The 23,417-nt window shown below is 36.8% G+C and overlaps 2 protein-coding genes and 1 long non-coding RNA gene across 3 annotated transcripts; all 3 read left to right on the forward strand.

Moving 5' to 3' along the window:
• Nucleotides 1-5,067: 5,067 nt before the first annotated feature.
• Nucleotides 5,068-5,678, forward strand: LOC141832670 (phytosulfokines 3-like). Its single transcript, XM_074720129.1, has 2 exons — nucleotides 5,068-5,243; nucleotides 5,338-5,678. The coding sequence occupies exons 1-2, from the start codon at nucleotides 5,127-5,129 to the stop codon at nucleotides 5,467-5,469; spliced, it is 249 nt and encodes an 82-aa protein (XP_074576230.1). The 5' UTR covers nucleotides 5,068-5,126; the 3' UTR covers nucleotides 5,470-5,678.
• A 3,220-nt stretch (nucleotides 5,679-8,898) lies between these two features.
• Nucleotides 8,899-11,016, forward strand: LOC141832664 (RING-H2 finger protein ATL65). The gene has a single exon (XM_074720123.1). It carries the CDS (start codon nucleotides 8,910-8,912, stop codon nucleotides 10,251-10,253), a length of 1,344 nt encoding a protein of 447 aa, XP_074576224.1. The 5' UTR covers nucleotides 8,899-8,909; the 3' UTR covers nucleotides 10,254-11,016.
• Nucleotides 11,017-15,841: 4,825 nt separating this feature from the next.
• Nucleotides 15,842-16,366, forward strand: LOC141832446 (uncharacterized). Its single transcript, XR_012602113.1, has 3 exons — nucleotides 15,842-15,917; nucleotides 16,200-16,221; nucleotides 16,293-16,366. It is a non-coding gene; the product is annotated as an uncharacterized LOC141832446 (long non-coding RNA).
• The last annotated feature ends 7,051 nt before the right edge of the window (nucleotides 16,367-23,417 follow it).

A 23,417-nucleotide genomic window follows, 5' to 3' on the forward strand; every position in this document is an offset into this window, starting at 1 on the left:
ACCATCAGTCAACTGATACAACTCATTAGTCGACTGATACAACCCATTAGTCGACTAATCATCAGTAGAATCAAGCAATTGAATTCGACTTGTTTTTATTCGCTTCTGATTGTCATTAATTGACTAATATCCATGATCAGTCGATTGATATCGAGTAACAAAGAGCTTTGAACGAGCTTCGTTTTGCATCAACGATCGCCTCGTTTTGATATTTGAGTCGGAAGTTTTCACTATCATTTCTGCATCACTATCAATCAACTAATACTCCTGTTTCAGCCTTATCAAAGATGAATTCTTGTCTTATCCAATATCCAGTTGACCTGAACCTACCAGGACTTCCTTTATCTGACATCTAATCAATTTTTACCAGTTCAAGACTTCCCGTTGCCTATCATCTGGTCAACCTTGGTCTGCAGAACTTTCTCGTTGTCTAGCATTCGAGCAACCTTGACCTACTGAGACTTCATCGTTGCTTGACATCCAATCAACCTTGACTTGCCAAGACTTCCTCATTACTTAACATCCGATTAACTTTAATCTGTTAAGACTTTCGTCATCACCAAATGTCCAGTCAATCGTGATCCACTTAGACTTTTCATCTTGTGTCAAGTGTCCGGTCCTCCATGACCCACTTGAACTTTCTATCTCATGTCAAATGTCCAATCCTCCATGACCCACCTGGACTTCCTCTTGCATGTCAAGTATCCGATCAATAATGGCTCACTTGGACTTCTCCACCTAATTAATAGAACTTAATTAGGTGTTAGCTCATATAGTACTAAAAGAAGAAGCGAGTAGCACCCTTTGTTGCTCACTGTTGATCTTTAAAACTTTGTCTAATTTGAGAAAAAGGAACATACGATCAACATGCATATTGGTAGCTCATTTATATCTACACTAGACTAACTAGGTTTCACGAAGCGTGTGCGACTCCATGCCCAATAGCTAACATCGAAGCGCATGCGATTTTTCATTTTTCTCCACTATAGAAAAATATTCTACAATGCACCATATTTGAATCATGGATGTTTGGATAAACCACCGAACACCTTGCTGCTACATCATTGCCCGAGGGATGTCATCAATGACACCATGCTAAAGGAAAAGTTATACTTTATATTGGTTGACTCGCTTTATGTCACACTTTTTCAATTGTAGATGTAGAAGATGGCATGCCCTATCATTAATGAATAATTGAGAGGGAGGGTAGGGTTTATCAAGTTTCCATAGTCATGTCAAAAGCCATATGATATTTTGGACTAAAGTTCTTTGCATCTACCTTTTTCACTTTTTGTTGAAGGATTAATAGTCAAGCAAAGCTAGAAACTAGAGTTAAGTTTGAATTGAATAACTCAAGAGCATATATAGTTTACGATATATACTCGTCAAAAATACTTTTGTACTAGTAGTCATTCTTCCTTCTCGATCCCCTCTTGCTCTTCGCCAAGTTACCTCGGTTGCCTTGCTATCCTCGCTCCAAATCTTAAATGAATACGAGATAAGCTTAAGATTCACTCTTAAGGCGGCAACAACTAAATCACTTTCACTCTTTCTCGAACCATTCACGACCCAATTTGCGTACACACAACTCTTTGATTGTTAACCGTTACATACTTATAGGACCTTACGAATATCCCCCACGCGATTAGGTCGCAAAATGCCAAATATTATGCAACAACTCGTGAGCATATTTTGATCCATCAACCCTAAATAATTCAATTCGAGGGAGCATCTTGCATCGAGGTGATCATATATAATTGTGATAATCAATCTATTAATTATTGAAAATCCCAGATGGCCATTAAATTAATCCATGACATGACAGAGATTAGTCACTAGCATAAAGTGTTCATTAGCAGTACAGCTAGCTCACACACAATTAATTATTAACTATTGAATTTTATATTAATCAAATTGTAAAGCTTTTTAATTAATAATATCATGTTTGCTGTTGTGTCTTTGATCGAGTTGTCAAAGGAATCTTAAGGTATCAATACCATAGAAGAAGTGATCGATGATGAGATAATGAAAACAAATAATTACTTAGCTTATTGTCGAATTATTTCGTGGTTTCTTGCTCGCTAAAAGGCGCCAACAGAAGTAGTACTTGTCGGTGTTTCTATGTCGTATTGGATGTTTGACATAGAAAAAAGTCTTAGAGTTTGAGAATTTAAACTTTTCTCTCGTGCTGATTCGATCACTTGGATCGACTTTTCCGTTTGACATACTAATTATTTAATTACCTTATGTACACTCCTTAGCGAAGTCGGTATGATTCGCAAATTTTGAAAATATTAAGGGTGAGAAGACAAATTAAGAGACAAATTCAATTTGGGCAGAAAGAGAAAGAGAGATATTGTCTGATTACATATCATTATCATCATGATAATTAACAACCCTAAACAAAGAACAAACTACATGAACACATGATTAATGGATCACAATTCAAAGGGGGAAAGAAGAAAAGAAAAAAAAACTTCACCATCAATCAGATTCAAATCCAAGATTATGCATTAATATTCCACACAAATCACATAATAAGGATAGAACTAGCTAGGGTTTCTAGTTCCATCAACCACATTTTTTTTTTCTTTTGAAGTGTATACATGTGTTTCATCTCTAGTGATTTCCTCAGATATCAGACAATTACTTTTCGATATTACACACTGATTTTGATTGTTCATCATCACCCATGTTAATGATGCCCTAGGCATCGGGTCGCCTTGCGATGACTTGGCTCTTTGTGAGCCTTATATAGAAGCCTTTGAATGGGAATACAAATTGTATGGAGGAGTTGTTTTTACATTAATAGTATGTCTCATGGAGGGGTCTTATTCATCCATCCGATCGATCAGGGTGGATAGGGATCTTGGTCGTAGATGATCGATGAAGCGGGTATCGACGACCTTAATTGAATGAGACCGATCAGATGGTTGAGAGCTAGGGACCATTTATAAGAAATTAAATCTTTACGAGGCCCCTTGATAGAATGTGTTCTTTTAATTTGAGATAAATAACAGAATAAATCAAAATTTAATATCATCCTATCTCCTCTCTTCTATCTTTTATGCTCAGTTTACATAAAGAAGGGAAGGAAAGGAATTTTCAAGAAAAAGGAAAGGATTAATCTTTATCTAGCGTGTGTATTTATTTTATATATATATATATATAATTTAAATAGTTAAGCTTTTAACTCAATTAATCTTGAGGGTGGAATGGTCTTGATGAGGGGAAAAAAATAATGGAAGAGATTAATTATATAATATAATAATTGTATTATGTTAAAAGGAGAAAATCATCCTTTTATTATGTTAAAAGGATCTATTAATTTTTAATGGATCTAAACATTTGAACATGCACAGAGCCTGAGGCCTCCAGTGACCACAACCTTTTTGATAACTTTTTGTTTTTCATTTAAACTCCAATTAATCATTTTTAATTAATTAACTAATGGATAACCACTGCTTCTACTCAATGTCCCAATAAATTATACATGACTTAAACTTATCACTTGGAATATTTATTTACGTATTTGTTCAACTCCACTATATATATCTCCCTTAGTAATTGCGTAGATAAATAATAAAAACAAATAAATAAATAAATGATCAACGATCTACCATGCAATCCATTTCTTATCATTTGTTCTAGAAGCATCTCTTTGCCCTTATCCATCCAAGAGAATAGACACTAACCTATCTATAAGACAAAGATAATCCGCTGCGCACACAGGTTGTCAAAATTATCAAAAGGCACATCATCTTTTGGTATTTATCAAAGACCATATATCTTTTTTTTCTTTCAAAATATTCTTTTATTAAAAATATACATATATATAATTCTCTAATGTCGCGACTAAGTCTGTCGCGACCAATCAATCTAATTTATGCTAAGTCTATCGCAACTGTTAAATTGCAAGGATATAAATATAGTCCTACATCTAAAACACATGAAATAGATTATGAATTTAAAAGGATGGAAAATATCTCTATTGGTATGAGTCTTTTTGGGTTGAGTTCAAGAACAAAATCATGAGAGCTTAGGCCTAAAATGGACAATATTATATCATTATGGAGATATTTTAATTCCATCGGTTCTAATAAGTGGTATCAGAACAAAATTGCTCTTCACCGGACTAACCGCCAGAAGAGTCATGATCCAGATCTAACCATGTGGATTGAACATTAAAAATAAAGGAAATGGATACTCCCGTGTCTGAATCAAGATGATCAGACACCAGGCAGAAAGTCCTAGTAGGTCGGATGAACCAAGGGGCAGAAAGTCCTGATGGGTCGAGGATTCGGACATTAAACGAAAACTTTCCGTTTGAAGGGAGTTTGTGGTCCTTTGTTTAAGAGGAGAATTGTTGGAGTGCAAGAGTGCAAATATAGTCTCATATCTAAAACACATGGAAAAGATCATGGATTTAAAAGGATAGAAGATATCTCCATTGGTATGAGGCTTTTTGGGTTGAGCCCAAGAATAAAACCATGAGGGTTTAAACCTAAAATGAATAATATCATGCTATTATAGAGATATTTTGATTTCATCGGTTCTAACAGCAACAACACGACTAAGTGCAACTAAGACAGAGATATTTTGATTCCATCGGTTCTAATAGCAACAACACGACTAAGTGCAACTAAGACAAATTTGGTCATGCTATTGAAGGTCATTGATGGCATCAAGGAAATTTTTTAAATATTTTTCGATGAAAGAAATATTTTGAGAAAGAAGCATGGTCTTTGTAAATATTAAAACATAGTACACTCTTTAATAATTTCTAAAATGTACATGTGCTTTTTGGTAAAATGCTGAGAAGACTAAAAATCCATTTCCTTCTCAAAACCTCTCTGGCCAAAAATCCAACTCATTGAATGGAATTAAATGCATTGACATCTCCCCTTCCCTAATACAATCCAATTCATCCAATTTGAGGCTCCAAATCAAACACCTCCAAATGGGAAAGCATTTATTTCAAAATCACTTCTTTTCTTCTGTTCATATATATATATATATATATATATATAAAATAATCTACAGCATGCACTATTTAAACCCTCTCCATCTCCACTTCCATGCCTCAACCTTTATCTAGTGCAACTAGAAACCCCAAGTAATAGAGCATGGCATTTAGCTCCAAAAATATCATGTTTTTGTTGGTTGCTCTCCTCTTTGTGTCTTTAGTTCATGCAGGTAGGTCAGGGCCAATTGATCATCATCCAAAGGAAGACAACTTTAAGGTATGTTTTTTTCCCCTCAATTTTTAAGGAGGAAAAAAAAATACTTTTTTCTTGATATGATTTTGTTTTGATATGTTTTTTATATTGGTTATAGGGTTTGGAAAAGGAGGTGATGGAAGAGAAAGTAGAAGGATGTGGTAATGGAGAAGAAGAGGATGAATGCTTGATGAGAAGGACTTTGGTGGCGCACACCGACTACATTTATACACAAGAGAAGCATGGTTGAACTAAATCAAGGGATAAATATAATAATATATCGATAAATTTATATCATATTTTCCCCTCTAGTTTTAAAATGCCCTTTAGAATTTTAAAAGTTTGAAGGACTTCATGTTACTTTTGAAATTCTAAAGGGAATTTTTATTTTAGAAAATAATAAAAAATGGGGGAGCTAATTGTAAAATTTTTAAATGTTTGTAATCGTGTTTAAATATATGCTAGTGGTTGTTCTAAGTTTAGCAATTTTGTTTGGAGTTCAATGAAAAAAAATCATACATAATTTCTACTTGCAACTCCACCGTAAAATATATATATATAGAAATTATATGTTTGAAAAATAATTATAAATTAAATGCGGTTTGACAATCTTCGATTGACAAATGGTCAACCTTCATTAATTTTGTATTATGTTTTTGTTTAATTTATTGATCTTCGAGATTAACGTGTATCTAATTGATTAAGATTGCATTATCTTCGCTTGTTTTCACACCCGCAAGGCCGCAATTGCTTATCTCGAAATGACATTTATATTTATATTAGTAAGAATATTTTATTTGATTAAATGTAACGTATAACGTGTAACGTGTTTCGTGTTTTAGGAAGAAAGTATATATAATATGAGCATTCGAACATTATTTGATTAATACATAATATCAATTTATTTGGTCATGTTATTTCTCTTCTGCAAAAAGATGGATTTATTTGCTTTCCCACGACATTTTAATAGTAAATCAATTAATTTGTATTGATTGAATCCTTGGTAAATCTGCTGCATAACCAACTCACCTATGCCCGAAGAAGTCATATTATTTCTCAATGTTACTTGCATTGACATTTTAATAGTAAATTAATTAATTTGTATGATGGGACATGCATAAAATGGAATAGGATGTGAAATAAGATAAACTAAAATCTTTAGGTCAAAAGGACGCAAACCCCCTTCACACTGCATTAAATTAACCATTTTGTGTAAATTTTTTTATTATTAATTCACAGTTCCATTATTTAATTGAAGTACGCACCTTCGTTATTTCAACCATATGCCACCATTTATATATATAATTTTATGTTTTTTAAAATTAAATTTACTATATGCGTTCATTTGGTTAACAATTTTTAATCACCTTCACATATCATTTACGTTGACTAATCCTTAATATGAAAGTGACCGGTCTATCCATAAAAATTTTTTTTATCGATCATCAAAATAAATCAAAAATCTTTTACAGTACCCATCTCATCAATTTCCTCTGACCCATTATTTAGAAAGAAATCATTCCTACAATATGCCGCAACTGAATCTCAAACTGGAAATCTCTAAGATTCATAGTAGGACCTTAACCATTGCACCATTAGCCCAAAATTGATGCGTGCTTATTGTTCCTTCTATTGTTGTAGTTTGCATGGTTCATAATTATAACCTTCTCCTGCATATGTTTTATTGGCGACTAAATGGTTGTGCTTTATTATCGATTAATCGTATGAAGTGATCTGCTTGGGGTTCAAGAGCAACAATCCCAATCAGGTGTTATTATGTGTCGACATGCTATTTGAGTATTTTTGTGATGAAGGATTTAATTTATTGTAAACGATAAGGACCAAGGCTGTCTGTTCTATCAGCTGCCATGAGAAGAAAAAAAGGGAACTGTCTACAGCACCAAAGTTCATTAATATACTAGTAATGAGTTAGTTCATCACTAGCATCCATACTCCGTTTGATTCAATCTATTTCCTTCATTAGTTCAATCAATTGGGTTATTTCATTTAGTTCGACAAAATAGTTTCTACATCAATGACAGTCAAATGTGTTTAAGGAGACTAGTTGTATCCACAAATGTAGTGTGAGGAAACTTTTAGTTCAAGTATCCATAAAATTTATTGATGTGACGTACGGATTCTAATTAGCCTTACGTCAGACAGAGGTGATCAAGAAGTGAACTGATATGTCAAATTAGTCAATAGTCAATATTGCATAGACCGTCACCTTGAATCCCACTCAACCCCCCATCTCACTCAACTACACGGCCACTCGATTACTCGGCCACTAAGTCTCTTAACCACACCATCTCACTCAGTTTCGACTGTCTCAACCTCGACCATCTCAGTCATTCGGCTATCTCGGCTACACGGTCACTCGATCATTCGCCACTAGGTCTCTCGACAACTTCAGTAACTTCATACATTTCTTTTTCTGCATCTTCCTCTTCTTCCACGAATACTAAATTAAATGTTGGAGCAGCCTATCGGAAATCTCCGACGCCAATCTAACCTTCTCGTTCAATTTTTCTTCAAATCCCTTCATCGGCGAGAGCGAAGCTCTACATGAGTCAGATCCTTGTTGACTAATGACTTGACTGTCCACGACATCCAATCGGAACATTCATATTCATATTAAAAGAACTACTTACTCATGGCATCTTAGGCTCTGTGGTAACCCATCGGTTCTGTCAAATAGAAACGCATCAAATCAAACCACCGGTTCTATGGCCGTAGTTTTGACTCCCTGATCTCTAGCTTGGTCACGTAGAACGCATGCAGTACTTAAAAAGGTAGACTCCCAGCCCAGACCTTTATCATCAAAATAGTCTTTGGAGCAAGACTGATAAAAAAAAAGGTTCTAAGAAGAGGTCACCATGAAGATCCTGCAACATCCATGGACAAGCTCCGGTACAGAACTATCCTTCTCCTTTACGAAGCATAGCCCCCCTCATACAGCCCTCAACACCTCCAAGTCCATGACTTATATATACATATATAATGCAGATATAGATAAAATTAAGATCTTTATTTCTCTAGTACCAGAAGCTTTTACATTAAATGATTAATAAATCAGCTATTCTTTGTTTCTTCTTTGTAGATGCGTTGCTTATTGTTTTTCTATTGTTGTTGATTTGCATAATCCATAATTATGGCCTTCTCCTGCATATATAAATATTGGTGAGGTGCTGATTAAAAATTCACACATAAATTAGTGTGTGTTATTTTCGACTAATTGTATCAAATGCTGTGCTTGGGGTTCAAGAGCAACTATCTGCTATTTGATTATTTTTATAGTGAAGGATTTATTGTAAACGATAAGGGCAAAGGCTATCTATTCTATAGGCTGTCATATGAGCAAAAAGTCCAGTCCTATTTATTCGGCAATTAATACATCAAATTTAATTTACCATTTCTCATGAAACAATTTTGAAAACCAGAAAAAATAATAATAATTCATAAATGCTTAGCGAGTGCAATTTCTTACCTTTGCTAGTCAGGCGCCATGCACGTGCTCGCGGCACTTTCAGGGGTGGCCTCCTTCTGAACCGAAACGCCGTCATTGTGTACTTCGAATGGTTACGATGTCCCGCGGTAACACTTTAGAAGGCCTCGTTGAATTTGGGATTTATGATGGCGGAAGATTAGCCTGCGGGAACATGTTAAGTTAATGCGGTGTCGCGAGAACAGATGGTACACACAGTGAGGAAGGCGACGCGAGGACAAAATAAAGATCGAGCGAAGGCTACTCACGATGCTTCTTTGCGTAGTTGGTTCCCAGTGATGAAGACGACGGCTGAGACACCCGCGGCGGCCCCCGTCGCGGCCGCAGCTTTCTACGATTTCGCTTGGGGGGGCGGGCCGTCCCCCTCGATCGGAAGCAGCGGCGGAGGTGACTCACCGCCTAAGGCGCGGGTCACTCCAGACTTCAGCCCCCCGCTCATCGCCATGGTCGCCGTCGTCGGCACCGCTATCCTCATCGTGCTCTACGCTGGGGTGGTCTCCCGGCATCTGAGCCGTCTGCGCCGCCGCTGGAGGAGGTGGAGACGGCGACGGCGGCTCCTCCAGTCGACGGCCTCCGTCTCCGACCTGGAATCGCCCCAGCCCTTCGGCGGCGTCGGCGCTGCCTCCTTCGACTCGTCCGAGATCTTTCGCTCCGCCTACGGCCTTGACGATGCGGCGATCAAGGCGCTGCCGGTGTCGCTCTTCTCGCGGGTCAAAGCCAAGCACCTGGCCGCCACCAATCGGGAGTGCGCGGTGTGCTTGCTGGAGTTCGAGGATGATGATGCACTCCGCACGCTGCCGCTGTGCGCCCACGCCTTCCACACGGATTGCATCGACGTGTGGCTCCGCTCCCACGCCACCTGCCCTCTCTGCCGCGCCGCCGTGCTCCTCCTCCGCGAGATCCCCCCTTTCGCCCCAATCCGCGCCGCCCGGATCCGCCCCAGCCTCGATGACATTTTCCTTGTCGATCCCCCGATTCTGACCCCGGGAAACCCTAACGACACCGCCGCGATACCGCCGGAGCAACCCGATCGCGAGATCGCGGTCTCTTCAGAGGCGTCCCCTGCCCGCGCTGTCGACCCGCGGGATTTCCTCCTCAAGCGATCCTACTCCGACGGCTTCGACCGGGGGATGGAGGCGGATCGGATGGTTCTAGAACCATCAACGGTGTCTCCGTGGCGGCACCGCCACGGGCGAGCAGGGGGTTTCTGGAGCAAGCGTTGGCCGTCTCCTTTCTGCGGGTCCTCCGCATCGCGGGTGTTCTCCTTCCGCTCCTCCCGTCTCGCCAAATCCCCGGCCTTCTTCAAGCGCCGCGGGTTCTTCCCGCTCTCATCGGAGCCGAGCGGGCGGCTGAGCTTCGGCGCGGGGCCGTCGGCGCGGAGGAGCAGGTCGATGACGAGCCCGTCGTCGCTATCGCTGTCCGTGCGAACGGCGGCTCTGCCGTCGTCGTCGCTGTCGGTGGCGTTTTCCTCGAGCCGGATGCGGTGCGGGGACCCGGAGGCGCTGCTGTCGCCGGACCGGCTGAAGTAGCCAACGGCGGGCGGCCGGCCGTGGCGGGAGAGAGAAGGTGGATGGTGATGAGGTGGAGCTCCTTAATGGCGGTCGCATGCCTCAATTTAATGAGCTGCCTGCTCGCTTTTAATGGCGGACGGAGAGATAAAGCGAAGGGATGTGGAAGTGGGCGACGGGCTGTTGGTGCTCATAAATGCAGCACTGTTTGAATGGTGGCACGTGATTCGCTCGTGACAAATGGCGGGCTTCTCCAGCCAACGGATGAGAGAAATCCTTTTTTTGACCGTGCTTTACTCGCCTTCCTATTTGTCCCCAGAAATGAGACCCCTTGGCTACGAAGGCATGGGGCCCGCCCGCACTCATAGGATAAGTAAATTATTTGGATAGTGGGTTATGGTGTTGGTGGCTGGGCGGGTGATTGTGACATACCTTGGTGAATGTGTGCCTCGGTTGACTTAAGAAAGGCTTTGTTTACTTACAACGAGAGTTGGATCGACCATGGAGGATATCGATGCGAGAAGTGGGCTCAAGGTATAAATACATCAACTTGAAATATTTTTTTTTAAAAAAAAAACTCTCTTTTATGTTTAAGTTTTTAGTTGAAGCTAGAAAGTTGTTGTCGCTATACCAATTGGATGAGAGGGGTCTTAAAAGTGACACGTCAGGTAGAGGCCCACACATGCTGTTTCCCATGAGGGAGGAGCAATCCATCCGCCCCCTCTTCAGCATTGACATTACGTGTAGCGAACAGTAATAAAGAGCCTTCAGTATCAGTGGAATACGATGCATCATGTTCATCCGATTCTTTCTCTTTAATTAATCTGTAAGGTAATTAATTTTAAAAATTTTTCATTGACCTTCTAAGTAAATTTAAATGTGCGTGTGATGTGATTCTATTTCTAATAGAAACACCTTAGATTTTTTAATTCAAAATATTAATTAATTTGATCAAAAATTAAATTAATTAAATTTTTTAACGGACATTTCTATCCAATTTTAATTTTTAAATCGACGACTTTGAGAAGTATATTTGCTTATCATTGTTATAGATAAATTTAAAAATATGGTATCATTTGAGATCATGTAAAATCACAAATTGGATATTATCCCTCATTCAAATTTCTAACAATTGCGATGGTTGCAAAAGATAATGAAATCGTGGTAACAAAAAGATATTTTGTTGTTTTTCTATCGACAATAATTATAAAGATAAAGTTTTGTGTGACGTTATTCTTGTGGATGTTTGTCGTATATTATTAGGAAGTCCATGGGATTAGATAGGAGGGTGTCAAAGGATGGCTATATACCCACTTAATGAAAAGAAGATTACTTTAACTCCATTTTAACCTTCTAAAACCAATCCACCAAAGAAGGAAGTTAGTGCTTTTATGTCTTAATAAATTCAAGGGTGAATTATAAAGAGGTAGAAGAGAATCAACCATGCAAGGAGCCACTAGTTATTATAAAAACTATTTTTTAAGGAGTTTCAAGAGGTATTCCACATGGTTCGATCAATTATCAAAAAAAAATCAAAATAACTCCCGTATACTCTTAGAATTAATTTTCCAATGCATTTATAAAATTAACTCAATAAATACCTCAAATTTATTTACATTCTTGCATATCACATAATTGACTAAATTAATTACTTCAAATTAAATCACGAATGATCTACAAGTTCTAACTTTCAAAAGTTCGACCACTACAAGTTCAAAATTAAAAATGATAAGTTTTGTCAAATGTCAATTAAAATTTAAGATATGATAAACATAATTCAACTTTTACATAAATTACATTCCGATGACTAAAGAGTAATGATCATTTTACAATCTTGATTTTTACATGACGTGACAATGTGAGGATTTTGTTTTTTCTTTGAGACCTTACTCCTTTTATTGTATTTGTTATTAGTATTGATGGAATCAAAATATCTCCACAATGATATGATATTATCAACTTTGGGCTCTCCCCAAAAGACCTCATTCCAATGGAGATACTTTCCATCCTTTTAACCCATGATCTTCTTTTCCATGTACTTTATATGTGGGACTATGTACTTTCCATCCAGCTATGACTTTTTGCCCCTCAATTCACCCGATCTACTAGGACTTCTCATCTAGTCGCAATTAGGACTTTTTGCTCCACGGTCCATCCGACCACCCCTCGACCCACCCGGCCTAATAAGACTTCTCACTTGGTGTCTGGTCCTCTTGATTCAGACACGGGAGCACCTCAATTCACCCGATCTACTAGGACTTCTCATCTAGTCGCAATTAGGACTTTTTGCTCCACGGTCCATCCGACCACCCCTCGACCCACCCGGCCTAATAAGACTTCTCACTTGGTGTCTGGTCCTCTTGATTCAGACACGGGAGCACCCACTTTCTTTGTTTAAGGTTCAAACCATATGGTTAGATCTGGATCATGACTCATCCAGCGGTTAGTCTGGATACCACTTGTTAGTACCGATGGAATCAAAATATCTCCACAATGGTATGATATTATCCACTTTAGGCCTAAGCCCTTATGACTTTGTTCTTAGGCTCTCCCTAAAAGGCCTCATTCTAATGGAGATACTTTCCATCCTTTTAACCTCATGATCTTTTTCATGTACTTTAGATGTGGGACTATGTTTGCACCCTTGCAACCCAACACTTGTCCCTAAATTCTTCCATTCTTATATGGATTACAAAAAAAATCTTTATCCGTCGGTGTCCAATAACGCGAGCGCTACCCTAGTTTATCTTGGAGATCGATGGAAAACTTTTGTAGGTGAATCAGTCACCTTCAGAATTAGTTAGTTCGAAAACTAAAGACTTGGGTTATAAAAAATTTTAAAAAAATATTATATTTTATTATTTAATTAATTATAATTATCTAAATACGTTTTAGTACGATTATCTGTCATATAAATTTTAAATTTTAACTAATATTATAATAATTATAAAATCATAACTTCTACATTACATTATGTCGAACAAACTTAATATTTAAAAATATATACAATCTAGTAATTATAATTTCATAATTATTATAATATGAATATTAATTTAGTAGGTCGAATATGAGTTATAACCGTTATAATTTCGTAACTGTTATAACTTAAATATTAGATGAGCATGTCAAATTTGAATTATAACAATTATGATTTCTTAACTGCTACAACTAATTATAATATCAAATGAGCATGTCAAATAATAGTTACGATTTAATAGTTATTATAATATAAATAAATAATAAATAATAGATAAATAAGGTTGAATCCATATTATCGTAGTTACAAAATAATAACTACTACAATCTGAAATTTTTTGAATGTCAAGTATGTTGAACGCGTTTAAGATACAAAGAAATCAACTACTACAACATGTGTAACCATTCACAAATTTGTGATGGAAATCTGGACCGTTCAATCACAATCACACATTCAATCACAATCATCCATTCAATCTACGATCAGGATTTAATCTTAATTTTAAAATCCAACGGTGCAGATTCCCATCACAACATTTGTGACGGAAATTCTATTGTGACAAGTAGCTTTTTTCAACTATAAAATCATAATTGATACAATACGTTCGATTTAAAATTTTAAATTTAAATTTAAACTTAAACGAGATATAATACTATTGAATAATACATATTTGGATTGGATAATGATACGTTAGATGACTTGAAAATAAAAAAGCGTCTTATTCGTTAAAAAAATAAATAAATTATGTCAACCACCATGGGCCTCCAGCGGCTCATCTTTGAGCCCTTGCTGTGTTTCTTTCGTCATTATATCTAAACTTCAGTGTTCGATTAAAATTAAATTTGAATCAAATTTAATTAATTAAAATTAAATTAAATCAAATTTTTTTAATTAATCGAATCGATCAACTTTTTAAATCAAAATCGAATAAACTGAACCGATAAAATATCGATTAATTTGATTTTCGATCGAATTAATCGAAGTAATTAAAATTTTTAAATATTATGAAAAATTTATCTATTAATTAAGGTTTTATAAATTTACTTATTTAAAAATTTAAAAATTATTTTTTATTTTAATTAATTCATTTTATTCGATTTAATTGAATAAAAAGTTTTAAAATCAAAATCGAATTAAATTAATATATTTTAAAAAAAAATAATTAAAATTTTAAAATAATCAAATCGAATTTTAAATTCAATTTAACAGGTTTTTGATCAACCATAACTATATATACGCCCTATCTTTCCGAAATTCTTCCTCGCAATCAAACGGAATTAATTGAATTAAATAATTTTTTTTAAAAAATAATTAAAATTTCAAAATAATCAAACAGAATTTTTAAATTCATTAACGAACTTTTACTCACCCCAGTCACTATATATATACGCACTCTCGACTTCTCCTTTGCAATCGGCATTTGGCATCGATCGACTCTTTTTCATCTTGTCGCCGGAACTCGGTTTTAGGTAAGTTTTTGATTTCTCTCCCTTCATCTCTTTGATTTTTTTTCCTTCTTGCGTTTCGATAGCGTATGAATATTGTTTAATCATTACTATTCTTACGTTATTCCCTTATGTGATTGTTAACTGGATGGGATTTTGCAATTCTGTTTCCTCTTCGTGTAGCGGGGACGAAAATTTAGGTCGTGAGAATCTGGATCGGATATGGGTCAAATTAACTTGCGTTTAGTTTAGAGATAGAGATGAACTTTGTCGATTCAACTTTGCTCATTCTGAATCCTACCCTATCATCATTAGTCGTACCTTTGGAGTGGCAATTTTCACATACACGTTATCATGCATGGTTCCTGCCTGAAGCTTTCTTATCAATTTTTGTTGTGTATGTAAAAGAAAGAAATCTCTTTGGAAGGACGTCTGGTGATCGGTCTGATTTGCTATAAGTATTACTGTGTCACGTTGATCTTTTGTAGTTGTGCCACTCTTGCCAGCCTCTATTCAATTCCTAAGAAATATCCTCAAGACGAATAATAATTTCTGGTAATAGTATACCCTTTATCCTTGACAGCGTTCACTTAGGCTCCATCCTTAATTTCCTGTGGAAATCATTTCAGTGACTATATATAGTTAGAGGCATAAGGGTATCTTGTGAATATATATATCTTAGATTGGTTAGTCATTTCTTCATATCTGTCTATATTTTTTTTCGCATTTGTGACAATGCTTTTATTTTATAGCATGAGCACATTACCTCTTAATTATTAGGATTTGTTTTTCATATTTCCTTTCACTATATATATGTGGCATGGTTTTTTAATTACTGATTATGTTTGGTTTAATAGATATCATAAAACTGCAAAAGGGGACAAAGAGAACATCGATCTTAATGGGAAGGAGAAAGTCGAAAGCCAAGGCACCTCCAAAGAAGAGAATGGACAAGCTTGACACTGTTTTCTGTTGCCCATTCTGCAACCATGGCAATAGTGTTGAGTGTCACATGTAAGTGCCCATTAATATCAATTTCAATAAGTAAGAATGCAACATTTTTTGAAGAATTTTCCTTCCTCTGACTTTGGTCATATTATCTAAAGTTGCCTTGTTGATAGTTAATTTGTCAATTATTTTCTCCTGGTATTATGTTTGTTTAATTATTCTTGATCTTTTTTTTCTCATATAGTGACATGAAGAACTCGATTGGTGAAGCCTCATGCAGGATATGTCTTGAAAGTTTCAGCACTACTGTCACTGGTATGACTACTTAAGTTCAAAAACTCAATTTTACGTGATACAGACATGTTGCACCAATGTTTAAAACCATAATTCATTTTTTTACAGTAAAAATAATTATTCAGAGTTTTCTGAGGAATGCCTTGAGTTTCTTCATGATACTTGTAGATTACTGTTATTAATGTAGACCATTCTATTTTTAGAGTTTATGACCCTTTGCTACTCTTTTTGCATCCTCTGTCTATTTCTATCATTCAAAATCCTACATAACTCTTTGTTTGTCCTTTTTTTTTTTTTTTGCAGCACTCACTGAGCCTATAGATATGTAAGTCAATCTACTTCTCCATGTTTGTTTGTAGACACAAGTGATTTTTTAGCTAACACGTTGTCTTGCAGATATAGCGAATGGATAGATGAGTGCGAAAGGGTAAATTTATACCCTTGAAGACGAAGATGCTTAAAAGTCCTGCTGGTTCTTCTATTACAAATGGGATAAAATGTATTCGTTAATATGAATGTGTTTGGACACTCTGGACTTGCTAATATCCACTTGTAAGAGTATTGGACGTCTGTATACGCTTAGACAAAGCTACAAAAATTCATCCATGATGTGGGTCATACTTGATTAGTGTGGATTTCCAGTAATTAATTACTTTTGATGTTTTTTTGTTTTCGTTTTTATTTTGTTGTGTACATTAATTAATTCTTGTGTGCCACTGCTAAGTATTTTTAGCGCACGTAGAAAAATAAAAACATAATTAATAAATACGTGTTCCCTGCCGAACTAAATAATTGTGACCACCCTTCGGGGATCTGGAACGAGGCAATGCTCATTTACACTTGTATAAAATGTTTATTTATACAAAAACCAGCAGGGAGGAGGAATTATTGTGAAAACAAACCATTGTACATTTACAATATTGCACCTATTTAACCTCGTTTCCTGAAAGGAAAAAAAAAGATGGCAAAAAATCCTGAACTAAACTAGAATTATAGTTTGTAATGAAGCAACAATGCAAAACTGTATTGTAGCGAAATTCAGCTGCTCCTTGTGTGCAAAATTCTGCGTCCTTGCTACAGCTACAGCTGTGGGTACGTATAAGTAATGAAGCGAGAGAAGGTACTATAAGTTTGATCCTCTGATTGGATCATGAGAACATCCGCAGGAAATTGCTAGCATATGCCATCGGCTTGACATCCGGATGTGGCTGCATGTCACAAACATGAGATGGGATTTCATTAGCTCGATGCAATCTAATGGGCCAATGTTCTTGACAGCGTGGAGACTCTAAAAAGTTGAGCATTAGTTGAAATGATACAAGAAGTGGGTTTTTGTATAAATGATGCCACAGTGATTTCATCTATATGCAGGAGGAACATTCAGGTTATCAATTCAAGTGTTCTATGAGGAGATAGTTGGGAAACAGAGATCAGCAGGTTATTTCCTATTAGTCTAAATGAATTTAATACCCACCACAGATGAAAAAGAAATGATGTCTGGCTTCAAACCAGGAGCGGTGAAACGAATAAAAGCACCCTTGTTCCCCATCTGTCAGAATTGTAAGCTCATATTAGCTTTTCAAACAAGAGATGATACAGAATGATAATGTCCCAAAACTGAAAAATTAGAAGATGCAATAAGCAGCAGTATAGAGTTGGGCATAATGATAATGTCCACCTTTTAGAAGCAAAAATGGTTAAGTTGATGAACTACAACCCTTCTCGCTAGCTAATCAATGCATTTCAAGACGGCAAAAATACTGTGCTGGATCTGGGAGGAGTTGTTGACCCGGTTGGCGGATGGGTAATCCTGCTGTTCCATGGCCAGGAGGAGGAGAGGGGAAATGGTGAAGAGGAGGAAGAGGACGAGGCGGCGATGATGGTTGACCGGAGTCATGGCCAGGGAATGAATCGGCTGTCCATTTGATGTGTGGTGTTAGCATGCGGGAATTCTTGGAGCCTTTATTATAAGAAAAAAATGGTTAAATTTAAAAAATGATTTCCAGACAAATAGTGTAGACACACGCAAAATTTTTTTTAAAAAAAGGGACAAAAAGTCCAATTGATATTTATATAAAAACTATTATTCAAGGAAATTTATTTATCCGAATCATATTCAACATAATGGGCCTCCAACCCACATAAAGAGGAGAAGCTAATGGACTCAGGCCATGACTTTGTTCCTTTCGTCGCTATGTATATGTTCTCTTTGTCTCTCTCCCGACCTCTTCCTAGCAATTGGTATTTGACGTCAACTATTTTTGATCTCTTGCTTTATTGCCGGAACTCAGTTTTAGTCAATTTGTATCCCTTCAATTATGAGTCGACAATCAGAGTCTTACTATATGATTCAGTAGATTCCGGTTGCTCCTACGTGGTATTTTCTGTCAAAAGATAGAATGAAGTGGCGAGTCAAAAATAAATAATCCACAGAGAATGAACCTCACCCGGCTACTCGGCTACTTAGCCACTTAGCCTCATAGTCTCACGGCATCTCGGCCACTCGACCACTCAATATCTCAACCTCTCGGTCATTCGGCCACCCAACCTCTTGGAATCTCATTATCTGGACCACTCGATCTCTCGGTCACTAGATCTCCCAGTCTCTCGGCTTCTCGACCACTTGACCTCTCGATCATTCTACCACTCGGTTGCTCAGTCACTTGACCTTTCATTATCCCAATTTTGGACACCATTTTTGCCTAATTCAGAGGTTACACCGATTTCTGTTACATATAACAATTTAAAATGTATAATGTGATTATGAGACTGTCAGACTTAGTCGGACCTCACATATCTGTGCATAATGTCAAAAGAAAGCAATAATATTCAATGACTGCCACATAACATCTTAATAAAAAGAGGACGATTATGAAGTTATCTTCTAATTACCCTATGTCTGTGCATAATATCAATAGTCGTCTGATCCAATTTTCTTGATCCCTCCATATAACGCTCTTGGGGCGACATAGAGATGCTTTTTGGATGAGTATATAAACTTTCGCAAAGATATGCAAAAACTCTTTTGAATTTAAAATAAGAGGGCAGCTTTTATTTCTCCTTTTTTTAATTAAAACATTTTTCTATTCAAAGTATCCTAATTTGAACTCGGAGTAGTTTGTTAGGATTTTTTAGTGTCAGTTTAATCTCTCGTTCAACTTTATCTCAGGTTTCTTTATCCACTGGAGCCAGACTTCATGTACATCGGATCACTTATTGATTGATGGCTTGACCATCAAGTACTCGGCCAGAGCTCTACCAATGGAGAGATGTTCATGCACGTTGGGGTGTTCGAAAGATTGCCACATAGGCGTGCCACTCTGATCAAACAAAACTAAGTTTCCAGATAGGGAGATGTTCATACCCGTTATGGATCCGGAGGCAATGCTGGTGGACCAGAAGACATGCCATTGGCGTAAGCGAGACCGAGTTAGTTGAGGTCAATGAGGTAGAGGATGGCCTTGGCCCCCACGGGGGTGGTTCGGTTGGCTGACCAGACAAATTAAGGAGGAGCGATCCTGGTGCCGGTGATGAAGCCGCCGCTGCCAGCGTAGACAACAAAGGGGAAGGCATTGCATGCGGCAGTAGAATCCGCAGGCAGGTGTGGCCGTCAAAGAGGGGGCTGAGGCGGAGGAGGATGGACCGCACTTGGGAGCCGCCCTCGAAGTTGATGGTGTTCCGGACCTGAGAGGGGTTGTTGACCCAAAGCGTTGACCCAGGAGGAGAGGGGAAACGGTGACGAGGAGGAAGAGGACGAGGCGGCAATGGTGGTTGATCGGAGTCGTAGCCAGCAAAGGAATCGACTGACCGTTTGATGTTTGGCGTCAGTAAGTAGAAGACTTATTTATTAATAAGAAAATTACTATTTCTATATAAAAAAAAGTCAGTGGTTCAGTATGCAAAATAAAAAAAATAAAATAAATAAGGATAAAAATTCTTATTGATATTTCCAATCAAATATATAAATAATATTATTAAAGAAATAATTACGAGTAAAAGTCAAAAGATATCTATCCATTTTAAAATCATAGACGTTCTATTTTAACTTTTTTAATAAAAATTATTATAATATTTGTATTTAGTTTTAATCTCTAATTTATCATTAGTAAACTTTGTGAAATAATTTTATACTTCACTTTTTGATTTTTATTACTTTTCATTTGGTAACCTTTCTTGTTTATGTTTTTATTGAAAACTAATATGAGATTATGATATTAAACAATTATTATTAATATCCATATTTGATAAATTTTCTTATATTGACATCTACAAATGCTATATATATATATATATATATATATATATATATATATATATAATCATAAACTTTTAAGTAATTTAAGAGCATGGATGATTGAAGAATAAGTAATACTTTAAAAGTTTCATCCATTTCAAGAATCACTTTAAATTAAAAAAAACCACTCAAAATTAAGGAAACATGAATGAACTACTGAAAACCATAAATCTCAATAGCCTACTAACCTAAGTGAATGTCGAGTAGTTTAATTATTTTAAAATACAAATGAATATCCATAACTTATTAAGCTAAGTGAGCTCTTCCACTAGTTTAACTAGCTGAAGAGATCGAATTAATCAATCAAATAACTTTCATGGCATTGTTCAAAAGAAATATTTTCGTTCTTAATGCAACTTCATTATTCAATCCGTTCTACATCATCTCCCATATTAGACAACGACAATGAAAAAAGTCAGCTTGCTTTGATAAATCTTGAAGAATAACTAAAGGGACAACATCTTACTCTACTTAAGCAAATCTAGTTCGAGTTATTATTTGTTCATAGATCGTTGTAGAAGGCACTTCTTCTACATTTCGTATTATATAATTTTCAAAATTGAAGTACATGTCTGACCTGAAACTGAAAGATGACTGAGGAGGCGAGGATGTAGAGACCAACATGGCGTAAGGACAAGGAGACTCGGGAGGATTGAGCAAGAGGAACCAACCTCATCGGCGGCGAGAGCAACAAGAGGAGGGGGGAGGGGGGGTGGGTGGGTTGAGGTTTGAGCTGACAATGAGAGTGGCAAGAGGAGCACAACGTACACAAGGTGAGGAGTAGTGTGTGACTTAAATTAAGGATTTAGAGTTCATCAATTTATGGATTTAAGTTTCTATTTGATTGATAATATCGATTTAACTAATTAGGAATTTTAAAATCGAGATCTAAATGAATTATTCAAAATAATCGATATTTTTTTAAAAAATTAAATTTTCGAAATAATCAAACCGAACTTATTGGCGGTTTAGTAGGCTGAACGGATTTAATTACGGGTTTTTATTTGGTGGCCCAAATCGAGGCCCAAAATTTGAAGCCAGCCGCCATGGCGCACGGAGAAGCGGAGAGCTTTCCGGTGCCGCTCCGCCTCCTCGAGTCCCTCGGCGACCGATCACGAAGGAAGTCGCACAGGCAAGCAGATTGATTTAGTCCTCCATGGAGAGATCAAAGAACCGGGTGACTGAGGACGCTTCTGGCGAGCAGCGTGAGTATAGTAGTGGCAATCGAGAGCGCGAGCGAAGAAGGGAACGGTGAGTTTATAATCTAAGTTCCTTTTTGGATTTCGTCTCCGTGTTTGATTTGAGCGCCAGATGTTATTGTCTCTGATATGTGACCACTTAATGCAATCTAAGATTGCGAAAAAGATTCATAAATGGGCGCAAACCAGTGAAATTTAGTTAGTTTAAGGGTTAGAGAACTACTAAGTCGAGTAGCAATTGCTCAGTTTTTTGATTATTGACGTTATGCACAATTGGTGCTTGTGCTAATATCTTCTTGCTCTATTGCTTGTCTAGAAAGATTGCTCGTAAAAAGCATGAGTGTGAGCAACAACTAGTAATAGATGACCTCGATTTTGATAAACTATCCTGTTTTTGGTGCTCCTGTGTTATGCTAAGATTCCTAGGATAACATTCTGATGAGTGTATCGAGATGATTCTATCAATTTACTTATGTAACACCCATATTGAATGCAATATTAGGTGTGTTTCCTATGATATTTTAAGATGTTAATTAGAACTCTCAATTTACACTGTATTTTTTTCTCCAGAATCAAGCTAAGCAATCAATGATGCAGTATATAGTCTTCCATTCCAGAATCAAGAGATGATTTTTAGCGGTGAAGTTTATTTTTCTTTTTGTTGTGGATTACAATTCTCTCTAAGCATCTGTTGTTCATATAGTCTTCCATTTCCAATAGGTAAGGTATCAGCTAGGCCATTACTTTGCTATTGCTCGAACCTAATCAATTGTGTACCTAAACCTGACTTGACCATGACTCTAGTTATATTTCCTTCTACTCTAAACACTAAGTGACTATGATAAGAGCCGAACTCTAGCAGACTCGCATCCAATTTAATGGTGCAGTATGCAAGTATCTAAAAATTTAGTCAAACACAAACCGGGTTAAACGTATTGAGCAGTTGCAGATGTTATGAAAATACTTCTGACTTATCATTGCAGTCCCTACATATGTTTTGAATTTTGGCTGGTTATTTATTAAGATGTTAACAAGTTATGCAAAATCTCATGAACTGCCACAATCGTTTCATCATTTTTGTTTGATAAAGCTTCCCTATATGGCTTGATCATCAAACTTCTTAAGCATCCTTTCTCTCACCAAAAAAATTGCATAAAAATAAACTTCCTTTCGACAAATGCAGGAAATTATTTGTGGTTGTTTGAATGAAAGTTCATACATTATAATAAGATTTCATGCTGGAGCAGATATCATGCATCTCTCTATTTTATCCAAACGTTTGAGTTCAGTTCTGGTTGTTATCACCTGCACCACTGATTTCAAATCTCTGGCATTAATATGCATTTTTCAATGCAATTCTGGGCACATGCTGATGTTTATTAAACAAGCTAGCATTGCTTGAAATCTTTTAACACAACTCAGATTGGCTGGGAATTTGGGACTTTTTTCTCTTAAACATTTTAGTGTTTTCATTTGATTGCCCAGGCTGGCAATATCTCATTATTTACGAGGAGATAGGTGAAGAGTTCGTATATAAGAGCCCAAAAAATGTATACAATTCTGACACAGGTATAGTTCATCAAATCTCCAAGATGTTTAAACTTGAAGGTAAATTCTCAGCAGCATCCCAAAATTAGGTGTTAATTCCCATCTTCCAATCCCACCTTTCACTAGAATCTTTTGTCAGTTAATTCAGAATCTCTCTCCACATAATGGGTACTGATTCAAGAGGGGCCTGATTCACGATGCACACTTGCATTGTGATTTAACAGCATATTTTCTTGTTCGATTCTTTCAGATTTTAGCTTTAAATTCTGTCTCTTTTCCATTTTTATTGTCTTTATCATAACAGGACAGGCCATGAAATGTGTCTTTCAGACTTGACCTTCACTGTAGCTAATAGCATCACAACTAATATTCTTCCCTTCTCATTCATAACAAGATCGACCAGATCTCAGCCGGGATGGGTAGATAGAATCTGGACAAGTTAAAGTTGCAATTTGATTGTCTTATCTTTTAGCTTGGTAA

Source organism: Curcuma longa, chromosome 7 (assembly GCF_044706935.1).
Source record: "Curcuma longa cultivar G26 ecotype Majalengka, Jawa Barat chromosome 7, ITB_CL_G26_1.1, whole genome shotgun sequence".
In the NCBI taxonomy this organism is placed as follows: Eukaryota; Viridiplantae; Streptophyta; class Magnoliopsida; order Zingiberales; family Zingiberaceae; genus Curcuma; species Curcuma longa.